At 37.5% G+C, this 18,993-nt stretch overlaps 1 protein-coding gene and 1 long non-coding RNA gene across 4 annotated transcripts in view; both read right to left on the bottom strand.

Annotated features, from left to right (window-relative positions):
* The window catches only part of mast2 (microtubule associated serine/threonine kinase 2), a 202,361-nt gene extending 192,194 nt beyond the window's left edge, over nt 1-10,167 (bottom strand). For all 3 annotated transcript variants that reach the window (XM_042417281.1, XM_042417282.1, XM_042417283.1), the window contains exon 1: nt 9,262-10,167. In XM_042417281.1, the coding sequence (XP_042273215.1) occupies nt 9,262-9,342 (81 nt within the window). In that variant the 5' untranslated portion in view covers nt 9,343-10,167. The remainder of the gene's footprint in view (nt 1-9,261) is intronic.
* A 6,562-nt stretch (nt 10,168-16,729) lies between these two features.
* Nucleotides 16,730-18,489, bottom strand: LOC121900773. Its single transcript, XR_006097070.1, has 3 exons — nt 17,721-18,489; nt 17,535-17,579; nt 16,730-16,998 (listed from the first exon to the last, which is right to left on the bottom strand). It is a non-coding gene; the product is annotated as an uncharacterized LOC121900773 (long non-coding RNA).
* Nucleotides 18,490-18,993: the final 504 nt, after the last annotated feature.

Raw genomic sequence — 18,993 nt, 5'->3', positions numbered from 1 at the left:
AAACAAACAAGCCTCAGGGGACACAACAAAACAAACCACTGCTTCTAATAGAGTAGACACACACACACACACACACACACACACACACACACACGCCAGAGTTACTACATTAACATCTAACCAGCAGGTCATAAAACTTACTGGGCTCTGGAAGATTTGATATTTATGACTTTAATCTCAGCAACACGACATGAACTGTGTCGTCATGTTCAATCAGGAGAAAAGTTTCCTTCCACTCTTTCATCTTTATCTTTTTTTTTTTATTACAGGTGACCACAGCCTTCTGCAAATATATCACACGAAACATGATGTCAACTAGGTCGGTTGAGAAAACATGACAAACTCTTATTGTTGCTTCATAACGTCATGAATTATTATCATTTTGACTGCAGAATTTGGGACAAAACAGCAGGATTTAGCAGTAAAAAGCTGCAACAGACACAAAGATAAACTACTGATTAGTTTTGTTTGTCACTGCTGCAAAATGTTTTTTAAAAAAAAGACATTGACAGTTTCTCAGAGGCAACGTTCTCCAGTTTTCTTGCTCACAAATAATTAGTGACGTTAAGAAAAACAGGAAACAGTCACATGTGAAAAATGAAATCATTCGATTATCAGAATAGTTGCAGATTAATTCTCTGTTCATCGACTAATTGATTAATTGACTAATCACTGCAGCTTTAATCTAAGGCTGCAACTAACTGTTATTATCTATTTTCATTCATCTGTCAATTATTTTCTCAATTAAACAGTGAAAAAAAACATGAAAAAAAAAGGCCTTCACAGTTTCTCAGAGGCCACGTTGAGCAAAAGTCCAAAAATATTCAGTTGACACAGAAAAACTTTGAGAAGCTGAAACCAGCAAATATTTAGCATTTATGCTTAAAAAAAAAAAAAAAGACTAAAACATTCGTTCGATTATCAAAATAGACGATTGACTAATCGATTAATCGCTGCAGCTCTGGTTGTTTGGTCTATAAAATGTCGGTGAAAAATGTTGATCACTGTTTCCTAAAGCGCAAGACGACGTCCTCAAACATCCACAACTAAAAAAATATTCAGTTTAGTCTCATAGAAACCAGAAAATATTCACATTTCAGAAGCTGGAATCAGAGAATTTGGAGATTTTTCTCTTAAAGAATGACGATTAATCAAAGTAGCAGGTGATAAATTTTCTTTTAATCGACTAATTGATTCATGGATTCATTGTTTTAGCTTTAATCTCACATTTAAATTCAGACTTTATGTTTTATACTTATAAAACTGAGCGTTATGTCTTTCGTTCTCCAACATGACAACACAAGACTTTCTGTCTGTCTCAGAGTCTTTCAGCCATGTTTTTATAAAACTAGTCTACATGTGAGTCCATCACTTTGTCTAAACACACATACAGGAAGGAGCAGAGGTCTGCTGCTCCTCATTATTTCCTCTATTAGGTCTTTACCGGAATTAAATCTTCATTATGGGACTTTTGTAACAGCCATTAGCTTCTCTCAAACGATATCTGAAACAAAGGTGGGCTTTTAATTTAACTCAGGGGACCAGTAAATATCATCTCTGCATGAGAAACCCAGGATGTTTGATGGACTCAGATGAGAAAATAAAATACAGAGACGAAGGAAAGAAGGTGGAGAGGATCAGGAGAAATAGAGAGGGGGAGGACAAGGGAACTCTAGTAAAGGTTTTCTGAGGCGATGAAAGAGTAACGTGACATCCATCTCAGTGTGAAACCAGCACATCACTCTGGGGGAGGAGGGGGGGAGTGATGGATTTTCTTCATTAAGGATGTTAGAAGCTTCCAGATCTCGCTTTTTTCAGGCTTTAACAGACTTTTAATGTGAAAAGCTGCTGTTCAGAAACTGCAGACAGGAGCCGATAAAGGTTGAAGACGGACGAGTCGCTCACCTGAACTCACCTCTGAAGCTTTTTAAAAAAAAGGTAAAAAAAACGTGAGCAAAAACAACACAGATTGCTACAAGATAATCAAAGGCTGCACAGTAATAAACGCCATTTTTATGCACTGATGTATCGCACCCGGAGGTTATAATTCTGCTTAATGAGGGTTTTATAATTAACGCCCGTCGCCCCTCCTGCACCTGTGCCTCCTTTCTAGTCACACATTAACCATGTGGGCTCCATCAATCAACTCCGCGGCAGCCTTACGCAGCGCCGGGAACAACTATCAGCTCGGGTCCCAGAGGTCGTTCTGGCTCGACGGCTTGTCAGCGGCGCTCGGATTGTACACATAACTGGTTAAAGGGATTGGAAGGAAATCACTCTCCCATATAATTGCAAAGGAGGGGGAAAGAAAGAAAGAGAGGGAAGCAGGTTTAATGTTTAACCAAAGAGATATCTAATGAAGAAGAAAGAGCAAAGAGCCAAGGCTACTGTCGGTGAATACAACACCTCATATTAAATATCCAGCGCAACATGTTAAGCCTTTTCTAGTCTAAACAAGCTAAAATATTTCAATTAAATGATTTAAATAGCCAAGTGTGTGTGTCGGCTTTCAGTTTACGCAACAGTTTTCATTACTTGAAGCTACAGACAGATTCTAGTCTGGACTCTGGAAGTACAGAGGTTCAATTACCAGTCCTCCCAGACTGGACAAGCTGCACATAACAGCTGCTTCCACCAGTATACGTACAGTAGATTTACAGAAGACAACACACCCAACGACAGATTTACTCTGCTTGACTGAACCAAAACAGAAACGCTCATAAAAACCATCAAAAACAGTTTGTTTTTCTAATTTAAGCTACGGTTTGTGTGAAAAAGGAAAAAAAAACTATAAAATAAAAAAAATCTAATTTAGAAAAAAAAAAAAAAAACAGACTATAAACACAGGAAGTTACATATGTAGAGGAAACAATAGCAGAAAGACTTTATCAAAGTTATCTGAAGTTCATCTGAACAGTCTGTTGCACTGACCTGAAACATTATGAACGCTGTAAAATAATTAAAGGCACAATGCACACACCTCGAAACGATAAGAATCATTAAAACATCTCCCAACTGTTAAACGAACGAGACAGAATCAGTCATGACCAGGTCTGCTCTGGGTTTAGACCTCAATACTTTTATTTTGGTAGCGACAGAAACGTATCAGCACCGAGTCTGAAAAACTGTCAGTTTACATCAAACGCTGGTCAGAACTGTAGTCTTCATCAGAGTCTCAGATTTAAACTGAAGCAAAGTTGTTGCTGCTTGTGTTGAGACAACAACACTCAGCTCTGATCATGACTCCCAAATTAAAACTACAACCGTCTCAACAATCACAGCATCATCAGCGGCGTCGTTAGGCCTGGACGTCCGAGGCGACGGCCCGGACTTGCGTTTTTCCCCACAAAAATAAGAATAACAAAAAAAAATTAACCCTGAATCTATTCGTCTGTCATTCCAATCGTGCATTAAAGCCATAAATAATAAACCTCGAGTACACGTTGGTGTAGCTAACGTGTACTTGGTGGTAGCTAGCTAGCTAATTCGCTAAGGCTACGATATAAGAAGCTTTTTCAAAAAGAAAAAGACATATGTGATAGCGTTTAAGTATTTTTTTAAAATATGCATGATGATGACGATGATGAAGACCTTGCAATTGCTGCAGGTCTGTTGTAGTCTCTTCGTCCTTGGAAACGTGTAATATTCACTTTACACAGTTTTAAACAAAGGAAACAACGATGTTGCTCACGTGTTGAAGAAACTGAAGTTCCCAGAATAAACTGAGAAGCATTTTATGGTTTTTATCTGATCTGAAATGAATCAATTCTCTACTTTATCAATTGAAATCGTATCGATAGATCAGCACTAATATCCAGTTCTGTTAATTATCATTATATATAAAACAAAAGAGCAGCAAATCCTCTCATGTTAGAGGTTTAATCCAGTGAACGATTTGCTCCACAAATGACTTGAACACATTTTCTATCGATTGACTTATCGATTGATCAACTAACTGTTTCAGCTTCAGTTCTCGTGCATTCTGGGAAGCATGATAAAGCTTCCATACATCCAATAGAGGGTCCCGACACCTCGCAGCCTGTAGCTTACAGTTAAAACCCTCCTCCCACCCCCCATTAACACTGTACTTGTACTGTACACTGATAATCCGCTGCAGGTTTCAGGCTACTTCCAGTCTGCCCTAATTAGCCTGATCTTGTTCTGGGGGGGAGTTGGGGGGGGGGGCTGCACCTGGGAACAACCACATCTCACTGACACAGATTATCCCCCTGTCTCTACTTAACAACAAACTCAGCTTGAGGAAGAAAACTGACATCACTATTTGATGTTTTTTTGGTTTTATTTTTGCACGTGAAGCACATCATCGCGGTTCACTCGTTCACATTTAAGTCTGCAGGCGGCGTCTCCACCCGCCGACCGGCACCACCTACAGGCGAAGAAAGTAACAGCTGCCACGGCAACCGGCGATAAGCGGCGTTCAGACGTCTGATAAGCCATTAATCTGTCCTTCAACCTGACTTCCTGGATCAGATTTCATTGTCTCATCAGTACTTTAAACCGGCACCTCGCCGACGCAGCTTTAACGCAGATTAATCGATAAACAGAGAAATAATCACCAATTATTTTGATTATTAATGAATTGTTTTGAGTCAAGTTTATTTGCAGAGCTCAGTGTCATACAGAAGCAATTCAAAGTGCTTTACACAGTGATAAAACATGATTTCTTGTGTCATTTTTTTTTTTTAAAGGAAAAACTGTGCATTTGAGGTTTTGAGGCGATCAGTTGAGTGTTTGATTGGAGATTAGACGACATGAAGAGCAGAAGGAAAGAACAGGATGAAAGCCAAAGTTCAAATTCTATTATTGCCAACAGGGAAGGTTTTTGTTTGCAGCTGAGGAAAAACATGAAACACACACACACACACACACACACACACACACACACACACACACACACACACACACACGGGAAAACATTTAAAACTGAACATTTCAAATATTTCAGGTTAATCTTAGATAAGAGGTCATTTATGTCTCAACTACAAACAAGAAGATGCAGACTACAGAGAAATATCAGCCAAATTTAAAAACAGACAGTCTCGGGTTCATCTTAATAACGTGTTGTCGTTCATCCTTCGCTGCTAAAATCAATAATCGAGGAATAAGAAGCAGGCGGTCGATAAACACCAGTCGAGCGGCTGCAGGAACGCAGCGTCTGACTGACACTGTTTATTATGTGTCTGCACTGCTTTACTGCTCCATTTAAACATGTCCGTGAACACGTGTGACTAGTAAAACAGGGATGGGTCAGGACCACGGAGAAATACCAGAGCGAAAACGACGTCCCAGGAGGAAACGAGAGGAACGTCTTCATCAGCCAATCAGCTGGTAGGAACCAGTAAAAGGTCCCTACAGAGGGAAGATGAGATGAAGGTTTCTGCGTGTGATGTTTATCCTCCTCCAACGAGTAACAGAAGACTTTACTTCTTCTGGTTTCGGTTCACGGCCAACGCCGCATCACCTAGGCGACCACGGCGCCCCGTGAAACTGACAACACGTCATTTTCACAAGTAGATTTAACATTTAAACTCATCTTCTAGTTGTTGTTTTCAAGGAAAATGAGTCCACAAGTTTCCAGAATGTGAAAACACTGTGACTAAACATCTGGGAGACGCTCGCCCCCAAAAAATAGAAAAAGGAAAAAGCAAAACAAATGGTCTAATATGAAAATATTATTAAAAAAAACTAGCAACATGTGACAGATTTGTCACGGTTAAAAAAGGGGAAATCTATTGGGAAAAATAAAAAAGAAATCATTAAAGGTTGCAGATTATTATTTTTTGTATTGTTTAAAATACATTTGTCAAGACATAAAATATATTCATAAGACAAAAACAAAACATTTAAAATCTAATAAATGTATAAAATTTTTGACAAATGTCATTTTTGTTGTTTGTTTGATAAAAATCTATAAAGGCAGAAAATGTAAAAAAAAAAAAAAATACATTAAAAATTAAAAAATGCTAACTTTTCTGTCAAGTTCAAAAATTTAAAAAAAAATTATTTAAAAAACAAAAACCATAAAATTTGAAAAATTATTTTTGCACACTTTTGAAAAATTTGTCGAGGACAAAAAATAGAAAAAATATTTTAAAAAACTTTTATCTTAATTTACTTATTTATATATATATATATATACATATATATATATATATATATATATATATATGTGTGTGTATATGCGTTGTGTCTTTCTGTCATCATACTTTCCAGGATGTACGGAAGTCCTGACTGACAAAAGGATTTAATTTGAAGTCAAAGTGCCGTCAGTGGGTCACATCATGAACAGGACGAGCTGACTCATCCTTTGATTGCAGAGGATGTTTGTGTGCGTCGGAGCTTCGTCCTTGGCAACATTAACGCACAAACATTTCACAAATGACAGTGACATCATTCATCCCTCACTGTGAAGAGCTGCTGTTAAACCTGCTGTTCATGTTGCGACAAACTCTGATTGCAGCTATTTACATCAGCTGTTTCTACGGAAAAATAAAACAACGGCTCGACGCCTTTATCGACAAGTCAGACGTGACGGTCAGACTGACCTCAGGACACGTCTCTGACCTCAGGACACTCATCAAACATGCAGAGAGGACGCCGGTGTTTGCGCTCTACAGTAACGGCTACATCAATCAGACGTTTTTCAAAATAAAGCTCAGGTTTAAAGCAGAAACATTTAGTCGTTGGACAGAAAACAAACATATATGTCATCTCGGGCTCTGGGAGCTCATCAGTCCACACCAGAGCTGCAATGATTGGCCAATTAATCAATTAATCGACTGAAGGAAAATCATTCTTCAAGCAGAAATGACAAATATTTGTTGATTTTCTTGGTTTCTACATTATTGAAATTGAATATTTTGGGCTTTTTAAAGTGTAAAACTGACATTTATTGACGTCACATTGTGCTGCAGCAGGTGTTTTCTGATGGTTTATTGATCAAATGATCAGTCGATTAATTGAGAGAATAGCTGGCAGATTAATAGATAATAAAAATAATTGTTAGTTGCAGCCTTTATCCACACAGATTCATCACATTGGCAACTATTCTGATAATCAAATAATCATTTTATGAATTTTTTTTGAGCAAAAAAAGCCACAAATTTTCTGGTTTTAGTTCATCAAACATGAGGATTTGAGGCTTTTCTTTGCAATACTCGATAGTAAACAGAACATGTTTGGATTTAGACATCTGGAGACATCACCAAGAGCTCCAAGAATTTATAACATCTCACCGTGAAATCATAACACTGACATTTTAAATCGAGAGAATAACTGGCAGATTAAGCGATAATGAAAATAATGGTGAGTTGCAGCTCTATCCAGCTGTGAGACAATTTACAGTAAAAACTTCAGACTTCAGTTCAACAAATCTACTGCAAAAATCAAAGCAGAAAAGCCCTGAAGTATTGCAACAGCATAACAGGAACATGATTCATTACCCAGCGCTCCCAAATGTAAGCAATAGGTAAGATAAGTTAAACTGGATGAAAACGCCCTGTCTGCTCCTCCGTTTCATATTCTTTAACCCAATAACACATAAAAAAAAAACAGCAGCAGCAGCACAAAAACATCTGTCTGACTTCCCACGACACCGTAAAGCTCCATCCGTCAACCTTCAACGCCTCTCTCTCCCTCCCCCCAATCCTCCTCCCCCTCCTCCCCCCCCCCCCGACTCCAAACTGGCTGAAAAGGAAAATTTATTTCCCCTTCTCGAGTTGATCTTGGGACACACGGCGCTGGACTGGGAGACGTTACAAAACACCACAATTAAGGGAAAATCTTATTGATTTAGACATTTCAACCTTTTTTTTTTTTTTTTTGTTCACAGAATATGTCCCAAATGTCAGGGTGGAGCAGTTAACACTGCAGGACAGTCAGTCACGTCCAACTTCCACAAATTAAGATACATGACTTCATGCAGACATGTGCAGTTATGAGCTACAGCGGCGATGACTTGATCTTTGGAATCAGCTCTTATTATTAAAAAAAAAGGGATCAGGTCAACAGTTTTTTGGCAAAGTAAGAGCAATAAAATCTAAATCCTTACATTTAAAATTAATTAGATAATTAGATCAGGGGGAGAGCTGGGAGTTTCCCATCATGCACTGAGGTTTTTCCAGTTGGTGGGAGGTAATTAGCTCATCCTAAGGAGTGGTACTGAGGCCCGAGCTGCAACTATTAGTCAATCAACATAACATTAATCATTTTTTTTTAAAAGAAAAAAATGTCCAAATTCTCTCATTTAAGCCTCTAAATTCAATTCAACACTTTATTGCCAGTTCATGCATACACATATAACTTCTTCTATACCCAGTAATGATAAAAAAGTACACAAATAAAATATTCCAACTCCTCGTCCTGACCTCAGTCATTACATCCCAACCAAACCACAGACATAGATTTAAAAAAGACAGCCGTGTAGTGCAAATATAAAGTGCACAGTGCAATGCAGCCAAACCATAGTTTTGGATATAAAGACATAAAGTGCACAGCGCATAGCAGCCCGACCACAGACATGTTGATTCTGCAGAACGCAGAGAGAGTGCAAGTGCAAAAATAAAGTGCACAATACACTTTAAACTTCAAAGGTTTAAACTATACATCTTTGGTTATGGACTGGTTGGTTATGGTCGGGACAAAAAGAAGAAGTCACCTTTGGAGAACAGTGATCACCATTTTCTTACATTTTATAGACCAAACAGCTAATTGATTATAGCTTCTGGCCTCCATCACTTACATTAAAAGCACATTTGAATATTTTAATATCCAGTATGAACAGGAGGAATGATTACAGCGAGGAAAACCTCTTTCACTGTTCATACGGACACCTGACTGCTGTTTTAAGACACACTTGTAAAACCGTGGACTTGTCCTTTAATTTAATAGCTGGAAACTAATCAACCAATCATTGCAGCTCCAGCATTCAAGCTGTCCTCATACCAATCCTGCTATCACTTACTGACAGATCTAAATCCAAACATGTGGTATAACCCAACCTTTCTCAATATTATAAAGAAAATGTGGTTTATTATAAACTGACCACAACGTGTAAAACCACCTGAATGGTCCTTTAAGCAGATGGGCAGCTGACAGACTTCAGCTCTAATCAATATGAATTCATATAACTTTCAATGAGTTTATGTATGAGCCACACATCTGTATGTGTTTTACCCTGAGCGTGGGCTGACAGGTTCATCTGGGATTCAGGACAGCAGCTTGTTCAGATTTAACACTCACCGCGTCTTTCTCCTCTCCCCCGCTCTCCTGCTGCTCCATGTTACAGAGTTTCCTCTTGTTTTTATTCTCTGTCCTCTTCATCTCTCACTTCACCCTAAAAACACTCCTTTTTCTCTCTGTGTGTGTGAATGTGTGTGTGGGTTGAACACACAGCTTTTTTAGCTGCGGCTGATACCTTCTGCCTAACTTCAACTAGCTGGCTAGCTCAGCGTGACAGCTCACTGTCAAACACAAAGTCATCGCTTGTTGATGCAGTTTTGCAGAGTTGAGAGTCCAGTGAATTTGTCCCACACAGCCATTCCTGGTGAGCAGTCAGTCCCTGCAGGCTGTGACCAGCTAACTTAGAGCCCTAGTTAGTCTTTTCATGCCGACTCCACATCTGGAAAAGCCGTTGTGACAAGCTGTCAATCAAAAACCCCTCGCAGCACCACACCAGCAGCCACAGTTTTCCCCTTGAAGACAATATAAAAAGGGCGGTTTGTGCTGCCTCACAAGGACAGTTTATCATTTGCGAGGTGACGCTGATCCATGTTGAGTTGTTTTCTTGGCGCCGCTTTGTGTCAACAGTTCATCCAAATCCCAACTTGCGGCAGTTAAGTCAGCGGTGGCCGCTCGCTGTTAGCTACCTACGTTAGCTTCCAAGCTGCTAACGTTCACCTGCGCAGAATCACCGTTAACAACCCCGCAGCGGGAGCTCGTTCCCGCCTCGGTTCGGGGTGTTTTATCCGTCCCCGCTGGTTTGTCAGGCCCGGAATGTCCTCCTCAGATGTTCTTCCATCCTCTGATAAAGGCTGAGCTCCTTCTACAGACGCCGGGTCCAGGTCTGTGTTGAAACTGCAGCCGCGGCACAGCACGGCACAGTACCGCTCGGCTTGTTTCCTGACTCTGACACGGTCGCACTGCGGTGTCAAGCTACAGGAAGTGAAGCAGAGAGCGACGTCCGGTCCGGGTTTACCAAAATAAAAGCACAGCGCTTTTATTGTCACTCCAGACATAAACATAGTGGTGGGCAAAGGAAGTCCGGAAGGAAGGGGACACCAAATATTTATGGCCCTCCAACAAATATATTTGGCCCTCTAAAAAAAAAAGCTTCATCTTTTATAGATGACATCAAATCTTTTACACAACTCAGCATAAAACTACAACAGATAGCAATGTAAACACACAGTTTATGTAAATCCTAACAAATTTAATGATAGATAAAAATAATAATATATTTAATGTGTACTGCACTTTTCATTCATAGTGAAACTCAAATTGCATACAGTGCATAATAAGAGTTAAAGGAGCAGTGTGTAGGCTTTAGAGGCATCTAACAGTGAGGTTGCATATTGCAACCAACCATATAAAACATTGGTATAATGTTCGTAAAATTTGGTCTAAAATATTTTAATTTTGTCACCCTGTGTCAGGTTTAATGTTTTATTTTGTAAGTAAACATGTGTTCTTCCTGTCTCAGGTTTCAACTTTACTGACCCACAAACTGATCACATTTTAAATAAAATGAAGAAATAAAGTGTTAAAAAACACATCATTTGGTTTGGTCAACAGTTTTTATTTATATCCAATACTTGCCTGTGTGTGTGCGCGCCTGTGTGTGTGCGCGTCTGTGTGTGTGCGCGTCTGTGTGTGTGTGTGTGTGTGTGTGTGTGTGTGTGTGTGTGTGTGTGTGTGTGTGTGTCGTATATTGGACTCTGCTGCCACCTGCTGATTAATAAAAAAATGACTTGAATATCAGATTTTACTTTGTGCATGCTTTGTATTTTCCTACTTTCTGTGCAGCAGTGGAAGAAGTACTCAGATCCTTCACTGCAGTAAAAGTACCAATACAGCAAGGTAAAAATACTCCATTACAAATAAAAGTCCTGCATGAAAAATCATACCATAGTAAAAGTACATAAGTATTATGAGCTTAATGTAGTTAAAATATTGCAGTAAAAGTACATAAGTATTATGAGCTTGATGTAGATAAAGTATTGCAGTAAAAGTACATAAGTATTATGAGCTTGATGTAGTTAAAGTATTGCAGTAAAAGTACATAAGTATTATGAGCTTGATGTAGTTAAAGTATTGCAGTAAAAGTACATAAGTATTATGAGCTCGATGTAGTTAAAGTATTGCAGTAAAAGTACATAAGTATTATGAGCTTGACGTAGTTAAAGTATTGCAGTAAAAGTACATAAGTATTATGAGCTTGACGTAGTTAAAGTATTGCAGTAAAAGTACATAAGTATTATGAGCTTGATGTAGTTAAAGTATTGCAGTAAAAGTACATAAGTATTATGAGCTTGATGTAGTTAAAGTATTGCAGTAAAAGTAGTGGTTTGGTCCTTCTGACTGATATATTATTATATATGACATCATTAGATTATTAATAGTGAAGCATCAGTGTTAGAGCAGCATGTTACTGTTGTAGCTGCTGGAGGTGGAGCTAGTTTCAACTACTTTATATACAGTTAGCTAGTTTACTCCAGTGGTTCCCAACCTAGGGGTCGGGCCCCTCCAAAGGGTCATCAGATAAATCTGAGGGGTCATGAGATGATTAATGGGAGAGGAAAGAAGAAAAAACAAAGTTCTGATACACAAATCTGTTTTCAGTTTTTGGACTTTTTCACTTATCTTTCACTTTTGCTGAAATATTGGATCATTTGAACATTTATTGAAATGAAAGCATGTGAGAAGTTTAGAGGGAAAAATCACTATTTGGTGGAGCTGTTAACAACTCATAGACATGTGAAATGTGACCCCGACTACACACTGCTTTTTGTAAGACATCAAAAGCCAAAAAGGTTGGAAACCACTGGTTTCATCTTTAACAATGTGTTGTATTTTAAAAGCTTGTTATATTATCCATTGTGTCAAATCATCGTCTGAAAAGTAACTACAGCTGTCAAATAAATGTAGTAGAGTGGAAGTATAAAGTAGCATCACATGGAAATACTTAAGTAAAGTACAAGTACCTCAAAATTGTACTTAAGTACACTGTAAAAAAAAAAAAAAAAAAAAAGAGTTATCTCACAGAAATTTACTGTATTATTTTACATGGTTTTTTGTTTTTTCTACATTAAGTGTAAATGCCATAAAAACACAGTAAATTATTTTTATTAAAATATTCACCATAGAATAAAGGCTGTAATCTGTAAATTAATATAACGGAATATTATAGTTTTTTGACAGAATTATTCAATTACTTAATGGTCTTGAATGTAAAATTACATTGAATTCTATGTAAAAATACAAAAAATACACATCCTATTACTGAATGTAAAATTATGCAACTTTCTGTTGGAGAAGAGACAAGAGATGATTAGAGAAGATTAAGCATTGGCAGACAACACACAAAACTACAGACTAAGATGTTTAAATGCAATTCACATACAAAATTACAAAAAAATTGCATCAACAGAAAGAGACTTCAAAATCTGTAAAGAAATGCAAAAGCGAAAAAAGTCAAAAACACATGAAGAAGTTAAGCAACTCTCAGTAAGGGAACATAATGCTAAAATGACAACAGTGAATTTCCAAAAATGCAATAAAAAAAAAAAAATAAAAAAAATCTACATAGGACATTGTTTTGTTTTTTGTTGCTTTTAAATGGAACAATTATGACAATGGTGATGATGGTTGTTGCCATGGTGCTTTCTTTCTTTGACCTGTGCCCTTGCTTTTTTATGTTTTTTTAATTCAAAAAATAAATATTCTATTACAATTTCCTTTTTATAATTTACTGATCTGTCCACTTTTCTTTGTTCTTAGTGGGTGGGAGGTAATCACACAGGCAAAGCTTAAAAATGAAAGAAAAACTAAGTAAAGCATACGGTAACGGACTGTATGTAAGTATGCTCTGTATCCCATACAAAAAAAAATATTTAGGAAACAAAAAAATATTGTATGTTAAAGATTTCTACTTGCGTTATTGATAGTTGGGTGGGTGGAGGCTTCATCTGTATAATATTTGTGGATATTTGCAATTCAGTTCAAAACAAACAAACAAACAAAAACATTAAACAAGGCTACATTAACGATTCATTGACACTAAGCTTACTATGGAAATATATCATTTCTGTTCATTTTAATTTAGAAATGAAGAGGTATTTTTCATTTCTCATTTCATTTCACATCAAGACTTGTGTAAGCAGTGTCGCACTGCCCGTGTGGTCATATCACTTGACTGGAACTCATTGAAATTTGTGATTGCATCTGAAATGGTCAAGAGCTTAAAAACAGAATTACGAAAGGGTGAAAAGTTTAACAATAAAAATTAATTAAGAAAATTAAAAGACCAAAATATGGCTCATAACCACATGGGGTTATCATGTAGGGATATAATTAATATAATATAATTAACCCTAATTTTATGGTACAGAAAGTAATTTTAAAAGTTACCATATACTTAAATTAAATTCTCATTTAATATTTACCAATATTTACCAAGCGTGCAGAACATTCTAACAATGTACTTAACCTATTGATTATATATAATTAGTGCAATTACAAATATACTGAAATACACTTTTGTACACTTGACTGTATGATTTTGAGACACCATTAAGTTATACTTAAGTCTCCATCTACTTTAAAAAAAATTTTTTCTCATTCCTTCACTTAGATGTTTGATATGCACTTTGACCCTCTGGTGTTAAAGGATAAAACATGCAGTTGCAATTTAAAGGAAATGTAATGACTCAGACTGTGCAATTAATTACATTATTGCACTTGAAAATTGAGCATTTTTACAATGCAGTGGACTGATTTAGCCTGGAACTGTGCAATCTACTGTGCATGACATTTGAGGTTACTATATAAATGGTGCATTGATTGAGAAAAGACCTTGGTTGAAGCAGTTTATTCTATATACAGCATATCAATGGCCGAAGAGCAAAACCTCCTATCTGAAAAATGCACTTTTTTGAGAAAACTAAAAAAAAACCTTGTTGTTTTCTTGCAGAATGCTATTTGTTAAGGATACCCAATATATAATACCCTGTGTTTGGACTATAATACTATATTATGTGTTAACAATACTGTAATAAGGCAAGGCAATGCAAGTTTATTTGTATAGCACATTTCAACAACAAGGCAATTCAAAGTGCTTTACATAGAACACAAAAGGCATAAAACAGAATATAAAAGCAATACAAGTAAAAAGACTTATAAAAACTACCTAACCCTAACCCTAACCCTAATTAAAAAGTGTTAAATTTGGAAATAAAAAGAAGCTAAAAAGGGAATAAGACCAGAGAATCAAAGTAACAGTGCAGTGTAACCATACAAACCATACAAATAACCATACAAAGATACCGTAAATAACAGCACATAGTATGGTAATATAGTCCAAAAACAGTGCGTTATGTATTGGGTATCCTTAACAAATAGCATTCTGCAAGAAAACAACAAGTTTTTCTTAAACAAGTTTTCTCAAAAAAGTGCATTTTTCGAATAGGAGGTTTTGCTCTTCGGCCATCAATATAGTACAGTATCTTCTAATCTTTATAGTGTACTGCTTTCATACAAGAAAACAATGTGCACATTGTTTTACGGTATTTATTTCAAAAAACTGAATTGTTATTTTTTGTTTTCTTAGATGGAGCTGTCTCACCACCATCCACTATTACTTTTCATTTTGTCCAGCTGTGAGTACTGTAGCTCCCTCAATTTGTTTTGTGCATTGCATTGTGGGAGAATATTATGCATCAATAGCACGCACAAAAATCAATCAAAAGTCAATTTTGTCACTTTTCCATTATGAACACACTAAAGATTTAAACCTGCTGTATACTGAATGAGTGATACAACTGTGGTGAATGACGAATGAGCAGAATACGCTGAATGAAACTTAATGACTCTTTTGTCCACTCTACTGCTGTGTTTTTTTAGATATATATTGTATAGTCTGAATATACGTTCATATTTCTATCTCCAGTGGATTGAAAATGTGTTTTACTTCTTTAGGGGAGATGTCAATCAAAGACAGTCTATACAGGCCCACACACTGCTAAGTAGAGGTCTAATCAAGGAAAATAGGCAAAAAACACCTCTGTGGGTCTATCATTAGGGGCCTTTCAACTGGGAGAAGCAGAAGAATTTAAAAATATATTGTTATGACCCGGCCGAGGAGAAACCCTGGCGCAACATGAAAATGACACTCCCAAGAAACAAGCAACAGTAACAAGGGATTTTGCAGCCTTTAAACATTTATTTCATAGTTGTGGTTTCAGGGTGAGTTAACCTTAACCCTAACCCAAAACAACAAACAAAAGGGAACTAAAGCTAATCAACCTAAAATTACTTATTTAAAACATAAAGAAACAAAAATACAAATCACTGCCATAACTCCTAACTTAACAGAAACAGGAGGAAAGATATTAAACAAAAATGCCATCCACCCCTACAGAAACTGGGCTGTTAAATATATTTGCAAAGTTATTTACAATACTGTACACAGTGGGTCAGAGAAGCAGAACAACAACAGCAACAACAATAACAATAGATACATGACTAGCAACAGCAGGAACAATAGGAGAAGGACATCCCCACGTCAGTGCGGTCCATGGGGTTTCCTGTGGATGAGAAAGCACAAAGAACTCCGGGGAAGAAGTCAAGTTAGTAACATGCATTGATGGTAAATGAATACATACAGATGAAGAGGAGGAGAGAGGAGCTCAGTGCATCAATGGAAGTCCCCCGGCAGTCTAGGCCTATAGCAGCATAACTAAGGGCTGGTCCAAGGTGAGCTTGGTCGGCCCTAACTATAAGCTTAATCAAAAAGGAATGTTTTAAGCCTACTCTTAAACATAGAGAGAGAGTGTCTGCCCCCCCGGACCGAATCTGGAAGATGGTTCCGCAACCCTAACCCTAACCCTGATAGCTGAAGGCTCAGCTCATTCTACTTTTAGAGACTGTAGGAACCACCAGTAAGCCTGCATTCTGGGAGCAGTTTTCTAGTGGGGTAATAGGGTACTATGAGCTCTCAATAATTACAGAGATCAATGGCATAGAACCAACAGCAAGCATGCCAAAAGCAGTTACAAAAAATGACCAGCAGGTGTCGCACTGAGTGAACCTCCTCATCAATAGGTCTGTACACTCAATGTCTCAAAAAATAAATAGAAATGTGGATATGTTGACAGCTAGACAAAAAAACAGTCAGCTATAGATAGGCATTTATGCAGTGACTAATCTACACAGACAGTGAACATCATATGAAGCATCAACTATTGTGCAGTAAATCAGTTTGGGACATCTCATCCAGGTAGCATCAGTTAGAATCAAGCTCTCACTGGACAGTGGCCTCCATTAGCTGTGATCATGTGGAGCCACTTGATAACTGGCAAAACACACTCAATGTAATTCTGCAGACCGGTTAGAGACTCATCCTACCTGATAGGAAGGGACTGCTTTACGGCTAATATGGAGATAGGACGAATAATTTCCGCCCACTAATAACTTTGTCGATATACATTTGACATTTGAATATTGTATTGAGATAGACTTGAAAAAGTCCAAACCTATCCTTGAATTTACTTAAATTTTGAGAATGCTACAGGAGGCGTTCAAGTTCGTTTCCCATACAATATGCTATGTCAACACTGTACTGATAGATATTGACATTTCTTTGAGTGTACTGAGAAGTTACGCTGCTGGTCTTGAAGAACTCAGAGATCCCTCGCGCTGATACACCGGAAGACTACGAAGGGCCAGAGTGCATCTCATTTTCATGAACATTTTGTTCCTAGACTGAAAATGAAAAAGTAATAATTATTACACAAATAATTATACATCACACAAACATCAAGCAAAAAACAGTGAAACAGTTTGACTAATGTAATTTCCAAAAAATAATATAATTATAATATAATTATGATGGTTCTATTTTTTTTTAAACAACCATCGTTGCCCAAGCCAGTGTTTGAGAATTATATATATAAAAATGTTTGCAGTAATGTTTCCAGACTTTACAAGGGTTGTAAAATACTGACTTGCAGTATTATAAAGTGCTATGCAGTGTTTTGGCATCTGAATAGTCTCAAAACACATGGATCTATCCCTCAAACTGGACTTCTTGTATCATATTTCATCATCTCATTGCTACCTGAAGTAACATGCCAACACTAATACAGACCATTTTTGGTCTGAACAGGGTTCAGACAGATTTTCAGTCTGGTAATAGCTCAGTACATAAAAAGCACTGAGTCTACATATTCTTGAATAATTCAATACAAATATACAAATATACTGCTCCTGATACAGAGAAAATCAAATTTAAAACATACCTCTGATTGCTGTACAAAGGGCAATGTCACTCAGTCAGTTTGATCCTGCGGGAACAGATTTAACGAAAAATATGAAATAATTTGTGTTACAGTCTTTATTGCTAATTATTCCAGTTAACAAAGACTTCACAATGAAATGCTTAAGTGACTTTTTAAATACAAAATGTAACTATTTATCTGACTTACCAATACAATAGCCGCCTCCTGGTGAGTGAGTGATTTAGTCCTAGATGTGCACAAAACACATGAATATGAACTTCTGATTATTTTACAAAATAACAGTCAAGCAAAAACGTCACATGTAATATGGGCAGGGTTTGAAGTGGAGCTACAATGTTAAATTGATAAAGTTCATCAATAGAAAATGAACCACCAATAATATCTTAATTTATAGGGCAGCACGCAGGGTGTGGTGGTCCAGGGCGGCAGGACCTTGAACATGGCCCAGTCTTCTATGAGGGTTAGCCTCATTCATGCAACAGCCCACAATGCACCACACATGACGAATCTGACCTTTGCCCCCAAACAATCAGTCTCCTTCAAATTTTCTCACAACCCCCAAATTCTCCATCCCCTAGTCCAACTTAGGTGGCTAGGCCGTGGATGCACCGGGACCTAGGACAACCCTACAGACCATAGAAGCTGAAGAAACTCTGGACTGGAAACTCCAAAATACCTAAGAAACCTTTAACTTACTTTTAGACCTACCTACTCTTGATCTAGGGCCTCAGCCCAAAATTTCCCTACGCAATTAGCCTCAGAAGTGCTTGATTAACTATCTACCCAACCCCAACTTAACATTCGCCTCCCTCCTACCTTAATACTTAACCCTAATATTTACCTTTAATAATTTAAGTTAGTCTGGGACCTCCCTTAACCTACAGTAATACCTACCTTACTTACCTTATTCTAAGACTTACCGCTGTGCAAATAAACATAGCACAAAAAGTAAGGAAATTTGTGTTTTGTAGATCATTTCTTTGTTGTAACAATGCTTTTTGGCAATAGATCTTGTACCGTTGGAAGCCTGTTTATTTCCCTTTTAAATGAGGAACATGCATTTGTGGGATGAGCAGCACAGCTGAGTATGTGGGTTGCGCCCATGAAAAATTTGCCAGATCTTCTCTGCCAATGCCAAACAGCTTATTCTGCCATTGCCTCTTGTTTGGTGTTTGGTGGATTTGATGATTGAAGTTTGAAGAAACAAGACATATTGGCAATTTAACAATTGATTCATTTAACAAACAGGAGCCTCAGTAGCGTGTGGAAGAACCATACACAGCCACAACAGCCTGGCACCTCCTCCCCAGCCTGGTCACACACTGCTGTGGGATGGCATCCCATTCTTCAACCAGCATTTGTTGCAAGTCAGACAACATGGTTGTGTTGGTCACTCTGGCACGAACAGCATGCCCAAGCTGATCCCACAAGTTTTCAATGGGGTTGAGGTCAGGACTGC

The sequence above is a fragment of the Thunnus maccoyii genome, chromosome 7, assembly GCF_910596095.1.
Source record: "Thunnus maccoyii chromosome 7, fThuMac1.1, whole genome shotgun sequence".
NCBI lineage: Eukaryota > Metazoa > Chordata > Actinopteri > Scombriformes > Scombridae > Thunnus > Thunnus maccoyii.
Note: the sequence above shows the minus strand (reverse complement) of the source record. Positions and strands in the feature narration are given on the sequence as shown.